The sequence below is a fragment of the Lonchura striata genome, chromosome 21 (genome assembly GCF_046129695.1).
Source record: "Lonchura striata isolate bLonStr1 chromosome 21, bLonStr1.mat, whole genome shotgun sequence".
NCBI classification, from domain to species: Eukaryota; Metazoa; Chordata; class Aves; order Passeriformes; family Estrildidae; genus Lonchura; species Lonchura striata.
In genome coordinates, this window is record NC_134623.1 from 2,274,694 (window position 1) to 2,285,890 (window position 11,197).

The 11,197-nt window shown below is 69.1% G+C and overlaps 2 protein-coding genes across 3 annotated transcripts; one reads left to right on the plus strand and one right to left on the minus strand.

The window, feature by feature from the left end:
- Positions 1-2,539: 2,539 nt before the first annotated feature.
- On the plus strand, positions 2,540-7,011 carry PCP2 (Purkinje cell protein 2). The gene is made up of 4 exons (XM_077787683.1): positions 2,540-2,578; positions 4,433-4,544; positions 6,384-6,517; positions 7,006-7,011. Exons 1-4 carry the CDS (start codon positions 2,540-2,542, stop codon positions 7,009-7,011), a joined length of 291 nt encoding a protein of 96 aa, XP_077643809.1.
- A 1,166-nt stretch (positions 7,012-8,177) lies between these two features.
- On the minus strand, positions 8,178-11,156 carry PET100 (PET100 cytochrome c oxidase chaperone). 2 transcript variants are annotated; one of them, XM_077787773.1, is made up of 5 exons: positions 11,025-11,156; positions 10,406-10,492; positions 9,573-9,605; positions 9,304-9,399; positions 8,178-9,099 (listed from the first exon to the last, which is right to left on the minus strand). In XM_077787773.1, exons 1-4 carry the CDS (start codon positions 11,136-11,138, stop codon positions 9,340-9,342), a joined length of 294 nt encoding a protein of 97 aa, XP_077643899.1. In that variant the 5' UTR covers positions 11,139-11,156; the 3' UTR covers positions 8,178-9,099; positions 9,304-9,339. The 2 variants fall into 2 exon arrangements, with proteins under 2 accessions (XP_077643899.1, XP_077643900.1); XM_077787774.1 differs by lacking the exon at positions 8,178-9,099 and adding an exon at positions 9,210-9,228.
- Between the last annotated feature and the right edge of the window lie 41 nt (positions 11,157-11,197).

Sequence of the window (11,197 nt, forward strand, 5' to 3'; positions counted from 1 at the left end):
ACAGCACCCACGGGAACCTCACAGCCCCTATGGAGACTCCACAGCACCCACGGGGTCCCTAGAGCACCCACAGCACCCACGGGAACCTCATAGCACCCACGGGGACCCCACAGCACCCACGGGAACCCCATAGCACCCATGGTGACCCCACAGAACCCACGGGAACCTCACAGAACCCACAGCACCCACGGGAACCCCACAGCACCCACGGGAACCGTACAGCACCCACAGCACCCATGGAGACCCCACAGTACCCACGGGAACCCCACAGCACCCACGGGAAGCTCACAGCCCCTATGGAGACCCCACAGCACCCACGGGAACCCCACAGCACCCACAGAGACCCCACAGCACCCACGGGAACCCCATGGAGACCCCACAGCACCCACGGGAACCTCATAGAACCCACGGGAACCCCACAGCACCCACGGGAACCCCGTGGAGACCCCACAGCACCCATGGTGACCCCACTGCACCCACGGGAACCTTAGAGAACCCACGGGAAGCTCACAGCCCCTATGGAGACCCCACAGCACCCATGGAGACCCCACAGTACCCACGGGAACCCCCAGCACCCACGGGGACCCCACAGCACCCACGGGGTCCCTATAGCACCCACAGCACCCACGGGAACCTCATAGCACCTACGGAGACCCCACAGCACCCACGGGGTCCCTATAGCACCCACAGCACCCATGGGAACCTCATAGCACCCACGTAGACCCCACAGCACCCACGGGAATGCTACACCACCCACAGCACCCACGGGAACCCTACAGCACCCACAGCACCCACGGGAACCCCATGGAGACCCCACAGCACCCATGGTGACCCCACTGCACCCACGGGAACCTCATAGAACCCACGGGAACCCCACAGCACCCACGGGGTCCCCATGGCGACCCCACAGCACCCACGGGGACCCCACAGCACCCACAGCCCCTATGGAGACCCCACAGCGCCCACGGGAACCCCACAGCACCCACGGGGTCCCCGTGGAGACCCCACAGCACCCACGGTGACCCCACAGCACCCACGGGGACCCCACAGCACCCACGGGGACCCCACAGCACCCACAGCCCCTATGGAGACCCCACAGCACCCACGGGGTCCCTAGAGCACCCACAGCACCCGTGGAACCCCACAGCACCCACGGGAACCTCAAAGCCCCTATGAAGACACCACAGCACCCACAGGAACCTCATAGAACCCACGGGAACCCCACAGCACCCACGGGAACCCCGTGGAGACCCCACAGCACCCACGCGAACCCCATGGAGACCCCACAGCACCCATGGTGACCCCACAGCACCCACGGGAACCTCATAGAACCCACGGGAACCCCACAGCACCCACGGGGTCCCCATGGTGACCCCACAGCACCCACGGGGACCCCACAGCACCCACGGGGTCCCCATGGTGACCCCACAGCACCCACGGGGACCCCACAGCACCCACAGCCCCTATGGAGACCCCACAGCACCCACGGGGTCCCTAGAGCACCCACAGCACCCGTGGAACCCCACAGCACCACGGGAACCCCACAGCACCCACGGGAACACCACGGGGACACCACAGCACCCATGGAGACCCACAGCACCCACGGGAACCCCGTGGAGACCCCACAGCACCCACGGGAACCTCATGGACACCACACAGCACCCACGGAACCCCCTCCCTCCCCGGCCGCTGTTGCACACACGCAGCACCCATGGGTGCCCTCCCCGTGCTCCCATCATCCCTGTGTCCCCACCCGTGTCCCCTCCCCAAAATCCCCGGGCCCCGTGTCCCCCCCGTGTCACCGAATGTCCATTTCGTGTCCCCCCTTGTCCCCACCCGTGTCCCCCCCGTGTCCCCCCCTGTCCCCGTGTCCCCCAATGTCCCCCTCGTGTCTCTCCCCGTGTCCCCCCCGCCCACCCGTGTCCATCCCCGTGTCCCCTTCCCGTGTCCCCCTCCAAAATCCCCCGTGACCCCTCCTCGAAACTCCCCTGTCCCCGTGTCCCCCCGTGTCCCCCCCGTGTCTCCCCCCGTGTCTCTCCCGTGTCCCCCCGTGTCCCCTCCCGTGTCCCCTCCCGTGTCCCCTCCCGTGTCCCCTCCCGTGTCCCCCCGTGTCCCCTCCCTGTCCGTGTCCCCCCGTGTCCCCCCCGTGTCCCCCCGTGTCCCCCCCGTGTCCCCATCCCTGTCTCTCCCGTGTCCCCCCGTGTCCCCCCCCGTGTCTCTCCCGTGTCCCCCCCCGTGTCCCCCCCCGTGCCCCCCCGTGTCCCCCCCGTGTCCCCTCCCGTGTCCCCTCCCGTGTCCCCTCCCGTGTCCCCTCCCGTGTCCCCCGTGTCCCCTCCCTGTCCGTGTCCCCCCGTGTCCCCCCCGTGTCCCCCCGTGTCCCCCCCGTGTCCCCATCCCTGTCTCTCCCGTGTCCCCCCGTGTCCCCCCCCGTGTCTCTCCCGTGTCCCCCCCCGTGTCCCCCCGTGCCCCCCCGTGTCCCCCCCGTGTCCGTGTCCCCGCCGGGATAAGAAGCCCCGCGTGGCCGCTGCCCCCACCCGCCATGGCGGCCCCGGGGGGCACCGAGCCCGAGCGCGCCGCGGTGAGGGGGGGACACGGGTGGGGCGCGGGGGCACCCACGGGTGGGGCGCGGGGGGACCCCCGGGTGGGGTTTCGGGGTCCGGGGGGGCACAGGGGGACCCACGGGTGGGGTTTGGGGGGGCACAGGGGGGCACAGGGGGACCCACGGGTGGGGTTTGGGGGGTCAGGGGGACCCACGGGTGGGGTTTGGGGGATCCGGGGGAGCACAGGGGGACCCACGGGTGGGGTTTGGGGGGTCCGGGGGGACCCCTGGGGGGGTTTGGGGGGTTCGGGGGTATCCCCGGGGGATTTTTGGGGTATCCCGTGGGGGTTTTGGGGGTCCCGGGAGGGTTTTGGGGTACCCTGGAGAGGTTTTGGGGTACCCCGGGGGGGTTTTGGGGGTATCCCGGGGGGATTTTTGGGGCCGGGGGGATTTTTGGGGTATCCCGGGGGGGTTTTGGGGTATCTCCGCGGGGTTTTCGGGGTGCAGGGGGGGCCCTTGGGGGTGGGGGTCCCCCGAGCAGGGGGGGACCCCCGAGCAGGAGGGGTTCCCCGTTTTTGGGGGGGTTCTCAGTTTTGGGGGGCTTCCCTGTTTTGGGGGGGTTTTACAGTTTCGGGGGTTTCTCTGTTTCGGGGTTCCCCGTTTTCGGGGTTCCCCGTTTTTGGGGTCCCTGTTTTTGGGGTGTCCCTGACCCTGTGTCCCGCAGGGGGGGTCCCCAGAGGGGGGGTCCCCAGAGGGGGGGTCCCCACAGGGGGGGTTCCCCGAAAAGGAGGGGTTCCCCGTTTTTGGGGGGGTTCCCCGTTTTGGGGGGATTTTCAGTTTCGGGGGTTTCTCTGTTTCGGGGTTCCCCGTTTTGGGGTCCCTGTTTTTGGGGGGTCCTTGACCCTGTGTCCCGCAGGGGGGGTCCCCACAGGGGGTGTCCCCCGAACAGGAGGGGTTCCCCGTTTTGGGGTCCCCGTTTTGGGGGGGTTTATCAGTTTCGGGGGTTTCTCTGTTTCGGGGTTCCCCGTTTTGGGGTCCCTGTTTTTGGGGTGTCCCTGACCCTGTGTCCCGCAGGGGGGGTCCCCAGAGGGGGGGTCCCCAGAGGGGGGGTCCCCACAGGGGGGGTTCCCCGAAAAGGAGGGGTTCCCCGTTTTTGGGGGGGTTCCCCGTTTTGGGGGGATTTTCAGTTTCGGGGGTTTCTCTGTTTCGGGGTTCCCCGTTTTGGGGTCCCTGTTTTTGGGGGGTCCTTGACCCTGTGTCCCGCAGGGGGGGTCCCCACAGGGGGTGTCCCCCGAACAGGAGGGGTTCCCCGTTTTGGGGTCCCCGTTTTGGGGGGGTTTATCAGTTTCGGGGGTTTCTCCGTTTCGGGGTTCCCCGTTTTGGGGTCCCTGTTTTTGGGGTGTCCCTGACCCTGTGTCCCGCAGGGGGGGTCCCCTGAGGGGGGGTCCCCACAGGGGGGGTCCCCCGAGCAGGAGGGGTTCCCCGTTTTTGGGGGGGATTCTCAGTTTTGGGGGCTTCCCTGTTTTGGGGGGGTTTTACAGTTTCGGGGGTTTCTCTGTTTCGGGGTTCCCCGTTTTTGGGGGGTTCCTCGTTTTGGGGTTCCCCGTTTTGGGGGGGTTCTCAGTTTTGGGGGGGTTCTCTGTTTCGGGGTTCCCCGTTTTGGGGGGGTTCCTCGTTTTGGGGTTCCCCGTTTTTGGGGGGGATTCTCAGTTTTGGGGGGCTTCCCTGTTTTGGGGGGGTTTTACAGTTTCGGGGGTTTCTCTGTTTCGGGGTTCCCCGTTTTGGGGTTCCCCGTTTTTGGGGAGATTCTCAGTTTCGGGGGTTTCTCCGTTTCGGGGTTCCCCGTTTTTGGGGTCCCTGTTTCTGGGGTGTCCCTGACCCTGTGTCCCGCAGGGGGGGTCCCCACAGGGGGGGTCCCCCGAACAGGAGGGGTTCTTCTCGCTGCTGAGCTCCGTGCAGGGCACGCGCATGGACGAGCAGCGCTGCAGCCTCGGCGGGGGCGGCGGTGAGCGGCACCGGGACACCGGGACACCGGGGGGACACCGGGACACCGGGACACCGGGGGGACAGCGGGACACCGGGACACCGGGGGGACAGTGGGATACGGGGGGGACACCGGGGGGACACCGGGACACCAGGGGGACACAGGGACAGCGGGGGGACAGCGGGACACCGGGGGGACACCCGGACACCGGGACACCGGGGGGACACCGGGGGGACACCCGGACACCGGGACACCGGGGGGACACCGGGACACGGGGGGGACACGGGGGGACACGGGGACAGCGGGGGGACACAGGGACAGCGGGGGGACAGCGGGACACTGGGGGGACAGCGGGACACCGGGGGGCACCGGGGGGACACCCGGACACCGGGACACCGGGGGGACACGGGGGGACACCGGGACACCGGGGGACACCGGGACACCGGGACACCGGGGGGACACCCGGACACCGGGACACCGGGGGGACACCGGGGGACACCGGGACACCGGGGGGACAGCGGGACACCGGGACACCGGGGGGACACGGGGGGACACCGGGACACCAGGGGGACACCAGGACACCGGGACACCGGGGGGACAGTGGGACACGGGGGGGACACGGGGACAGCGGGGGGACAGCGGGACACCGGGGGGACACCGGGACACCGGGGGGACAGCGGGGGACACCGGGACACTGGGGGGACACCGGGACACCGGGACACCGGGGGGACACGGGGGGACACCGGGACACCGGGGGGACACCGGGACACCGGGGGGACAGTGGGACACGGGGGGGACACGGGGGGACACGGGGACAGCGGGGGGACACAGGGACAGCGGGGGGACAGCGGGACACTGGGGGGACAGCGGGACACCGGGGGGACACGGGGGGACACCGGGGGGACACCGGGGGGACATCGGGACAGCGGGACACCGGGGGACACCGGGACAGGGGGGACACTGGGACACCGGGACACCGGGACACGGGGGGGACAGCCGGACACCGGGGGGTGGCACGGGTGAGGGACACGGGGGGAAATGCGGGCACGGGGGGGACACGAGGCACGGGTGGCACGGGTGGCACGGGGGACACGAGTTTGGGAACACGAGGGGGGCGGGGCAGGGGCTGGGTGGGTGCTGGGGACACCCTCGGTGCCCCCGGTGACCCGAGGTGCCCCCGGCGATCCCCCGGTGCCCATGGGTGCCCCTGGCACCCCCGGTACCCCCGGTGCCCATGGGTGCCCCCGGCACCCCAATGCCCCCCGGCACCCCAATGCCCCTGTCACCTCCGTCACCCCTGGTGCCCCCGGCGCCCATGGGTGCCCCTGTCACCCCCGGTGCCCCGGCACCTCGGTGACCGCGGCGCCCATGGGTGCCCCTGTCACCCCGGCACCCCGGTGCCCCTGTCTCCCCTGTCACCCCGATGCCCCCGTCTCCCCTGTCACCCCCGGTGCCCCTGGTGTCCCCGATGCCCCCGGTGCCCATAGGTGCCCCCGGCACCCCCGTCACCCCCGGTGCCCATGGGTGCCCCCATCACCCCCGGTGCCCCTGTCACCCCCGGTGCCCCCGGTGACCGCGGTGCCCATGGGTGCCCTGTCACCCCCGGTGCCCCTGTCACCCCCGGTGCCCATGGGTGCCCTGTCACCCCCGGTGCCCCTGTCACCCCCGGTACCCATGGGTGCCCCCATCACCCCCGGTGCCCCTGTCACCCCCGGTGCCCCTGTCACCCCCGGTGCCCATGGGTGCCCCTGTCACCCCCGGTGCCCGCGGTGCCCATGGGTGCCCTGTCACCCCCGGTGCCCCCGGTGCCCATGGGTGCCCTGTCACCCCCGGAGCCCCCGGTGACGGCGGTGCCCGCAGGCGCGGGGGGCACGGTGCCGCCCCCCGAGCTGGCCTCGCTGCTGGACATGGTGGCCAGCTCGCAGGGCCGCAGGATGGACGAGCAGCGGCTGCCGGTGCCCCGCCTGCCCGGCTTCGGCTCGGGGGGCACGCAGGTGGGCACCGGGCACCGGGGGTACCGGGGTACCGGGATACCGGGGGGTACAGGGACACCGGGGTATCGGGGGGCTTCGGCTCGGGGGGCACGCAGGTGGGCACCGGGCACCGGGGGCACCGGGGGGTACAGGGATACTGGGGGGCTTGAGCTCGGGGGGCACGCAGGTGGGCACCGGTAAGGTACCGGGGGTTACTGGGGGGCACCGGGCGGGTACCGGGGGGGCTTCGTCTCGAGGGGGGCATTGGGCACCGGGGGTACCGGGGGGCACCGGGAGGGCACTGGGGGGGTTTCGGCTCGGGGCGGGGGGCACGCAGGTGGGCTTTGGTCAGGGGGGGCACAGGGTGGGCACGGGGGTGGGCACCGGGTGCTCTGTGAGACCCCCCAGGAGTTTGGGGAGGGGGCTCAGGGGGGCACCCAGGGTGGGCACCGGGGGCACCCCCAGGGCTGGGAGCACCCCGCGAGTGCCCCTCCCCCCTCTGCCCGCAGGACTGAAAGTCCCGGGACCACCCTGGACCCCCTGGCACCCCCCCAGGACCCCCTGGCACCCCCAAATACACCCCAGACCCCCTGGCACCCCCCCAGGACCCCCAAATACCCCCCGGGATCCCCTGGCACCCCCCCAGGACTCCCCCCAGGACCCCCTGGCACCCCCAAATACACCCCAGGACCCCCTGGCACCTCCAAATACCCCCCAGGACCCCCTGGCACTCCCAAATACCCCCTGGGACCCCCAAATACCCCCCGGGATCCCCTGGCACCCCCCCAGGCCCCCTTGGCACCCCCTCGGGACCCCCAAATACCCCCCGGACCCCCAAATACCCCCCGGACCCCCTGGCACCCTCCTGGACCCCCTGGCACCCCCAAATACCCCCCGGACCCCCTGGCACCCTCCTGGACCCCCTGGCACCCCCAAATACCCCCCGGACCCCCTGGCACCCTCCCGGACCCCCCTGGCACCCCGTGCCCGCCCCTCGCCCGCTGTGTCCCCAATAAACCCCGAGCAATGGGCCTGGCACAGCGTGGGGACACGGGGGGACACCGGGGGGGACCTTGGGGACACGGAGGTGGCACCGAGGGTGGCACCAGGCAGGGGGTGACACTGGGGATGGCACCAGGGTGACACTGACACATCTCGGGGTGATACTAAGGGTGGCACCAGGCAGGGGAGGTGACACCAACACCTCTGGGGGTGGCACCGGGCAGGAGGTGACACTGGGGGTGGCACTGACACCTCTGGGGGTGGCACCAAGGGTGGCACTGGGCAGGGGAGGTGGCACTGACACCTCTGGGGGTGGCACTGAGGGTGGCACCAGGCAGGGGGGTGACACCGGGGGTGGCACCGACACCTCTGGGGGTGGCACCAGGGGTGGCACCTCTGGGGACCTTGGGTACACGGGGGTGGCACTGGGCAGGGGGTGACACTGGGGATGGCACCAGGGTGACACTGACACCTCTGGGGGTGGCACTGAGGGTGGCACAGGGCAGGGGGTGACACTGGGGGTGGCACCGACACCTCTGGGGGTGGCATCAGGGGGCACCTGTGGGGACCTTGGGGACATGGGGGTGGCACTGAGGGTGGCACCGGGCGGGGGGGGTGACACGGACATCTCTGGGGGTGGCACTGAGGGTGGCACCGAGAGACGCTGGCAGCACTCAGGTGACATTAAAGGACACTGGACGCCCGTGGGGGTGGCACCAGGGGACACCGAGAGACACAGGGGTGGCACTGAGGGGTGGCACTGAGGGGTGGCAGTGCCCCCCTGGGGACACCCCGGGAACACTTTGGGGACACCCCGGGGACACTTTGGGGACACCCTGGGGACACCCCGGGGACACTTTGGGGACACCCCGGGGACACTTTGGGGACACCTTGGGGACACCCCGTGGGCGGTGCCAGCGCTGTTTATTGGGGTGGGGACAGCTGGGAGTGCCACGTGTCCCCTGGCACGTCACACACGTGTCACACACACGTGTCACGCGTGTCACCGACGGTCACAGTGGTGACACCGGGGCTGTCACTGTCACTGAGGTCACAGCGGTGACACCAGGGCTGTCACTGTCACCAAAGTCACAGCAGTGACACCAGTGCTGTCACCATCACCGAGGTCACAGCGGTGACACCAGGGCTGTCACTGTCACCAACAATCACAGCGGTGACACCGGGGCTGTCACTGTCCCCTCTGTCACCAGCGCGTGCCTGGCACCGGTGTCACCGTGTGCCCACGGTGACAGGGTAGCGCCAGGCGTGTCCCGTGTCACCGCCACGGCGCCGGTGTCACAGCAATGCCACGTCCCTGCTGCCGCCGCCGTGTCCTCGCTGCCACCGCTGTGTCCTTGTTGTCACCGCTGTGTCCTCGGTGTCACCGCCGTGTCCTTGGTGTCACCGCCGTGTCCCTGTTGTCACCGCTGTGTCCTCGTTGTCACCGTGTCCCTGTTGCCACCACCATGTCCCCGCTGCCACCGCCGTGTCCTTGTTGTCACTGCCATGTCCTCACTGTCACCGCCGTGTCCTCGCTGCCACCGTGTCCTCGCTGTCACTGCTGCATCCTGCAGGTGGCCGTGTGTCCTGCAGGTGGCCGTGTCCCTGCTGTCACCGTGTCCCCGTTGTCACCGCCGTGTCCCATGGGTGGCCGTGTGTCCCGTGGGTGGCCATGTGTCCCTGCTGTCACCATGTCCCAGTTGTCACCGCCGTGTCCCATGGGTGGCCGTGTGTCCCGCGGGTGGCCGTGTGTCCCGCAGGTGGCCGTGTGTCCCTGCTGTCACCGTGTCCCCGTTGTCACCGCCGTGTCCCGCGGGTGGCCGTGTGTCCCCTCTGTCCCCTCACGCCTGTGTCCCTCTCCTCTCCTGCAGCCGCTGCTTCAGCTCAGCCATGGCCTGGCGCTGAGGGGACAGGGACAGGGAGGGGACAGGGACAGGGACACTGAGGGGACAGGGACAGGGAGGGGACACTGAGGGGACAGGGACAGGGAGGGGACAGGGACAGGGACACTGAGGGGGACATTGGGGACACTGACAGGGACATTTGGGGACATTTGGGGACGCTGTGCTCTCACCCGTTCCGGCGTGTCCGGCGGGAAAATCTCCCTCTGCAAAGAGAGCGGCTCAGGGGAGGGGACAGCGAGGACAGCGAGGACAGCGTGTGCCCAGGTGTGTCCCCAGCTGTCCCCAGGTGTGTCCCAGCTGTCCCCAGGTGACCCAGGTGTGTCCCAGCTGTCCCCAGGTGTGTCCCAGCTGTCCCCAGGTGACCCAGGTGTGTCCCAGCTGTCCCCAGGTGTGTCCCCAGCTGTCCCCAGGTGACCCAGGTGTGTCCCCAGCTGTCCCCAGGTGTGTCCCAGCTGTCCCCAGGTGACCCAGGTGTGTCCCAGCTGTCCCCAGGTGTGTCCCCAGCTGTCCCCAGGTGACCCAGGTGTGTCCCAGCTGTCCCCAGGTGTGTCCCAGCTGTCCCCAGGTGTGTCCCCAGCTGTCCCCAGGTGACCCAGGTGTGTCCCCAGCTGTCCCCAGGTGTGTCCCAGCTGTCCCCAGGTGACCCAGGTGTGTCCCAGCTGTACCCAGGTGTGTCTCCAGCTGTCCCCAGGTGTGTCCCAGCTGTCCCCAGGTGACCCAGGTGTGTCCCAGCTGTACCCAGGTGTGCCCAGCTGTCCCCAGCTGTCCCCAGGTGACCCAGGTGTGTCCCAGCTGTACCAGGTGTGTCCCCAGCTGTCCCCAGGTGTGTCTCAGCTGTCCCCAGGTGTGTCCCAGCTGTACCCAGGTGTGTCTCAGCTGTCCCCAGGTGTGCCCAGCTGTCCCCAGGTGTGTCCCAGCTGTCCCCAGGTATGTCCCAGGTGTGTCCCAGCTGTCCCCAGGTGTCCCCAGGTGTCCCCAGGTGTCCCCAGGGGTCCGTGCCCACCTTCCTGTCGATCACGTGCCGCTGGAAGAGCTCGGCCTGGTTGGAGACCCAGAACACGGCGACGGGGAAGGACAGGTACACGCACATCTGGGGGAGCACAGCTGGGTCACCCGAGTGTCACCCCTGTGTCACCTGTGTCACCTGTTCCTATTCCCATATTCCTGTTCCCATCCCCATCCCCATCCCCATTCCCATTTTCCCATTCCCATCCCCATTTTCCCATTCCCATCCCCATTTTCCCATTCCCATCCCCATCCCCATTCCCATTTTCCCATCCCCATTCCCATTCCCATTTTCCCATTCCCATTCCCATTTTCCCATCCCCACCCCCATCCCCATTCCCATTTTCCCATCCCCATTCCCATTTTCCCATCCCCATCCCCATTCCCATTTTCCCATCCCCATTCCCATTCCCATTCCCATTCCCATTCCCATTTTCCCATCCCCATCCCCCATTCCCATCCCCATTCCCATTTTCCCATCCCCATCCCCATTTTCCCATTCCCATTCCCATTTTCCCATTCCCATTCCCATTTTCCCATCCCCATTTTCCCATCCCCATCCCCATTTTTCCATCCCCATTCCCGTTTCCCATCCCCATTTTCCCCTCCCCCCTCACCCTCAGGATCTCCAGCTTCACCCCCATGACTCCTCCAGGCCCCCCGCGCTTCCGGCTCCGCCAACCCCGCAGCACCGCTGACACCCATTGGCCACACCTCCAGCACCGCCGCATTCTATTGGCTGACAGCGCCGCTGCGAGGGGCGGACCCAAAGCGAGCCGCACCAATCAGA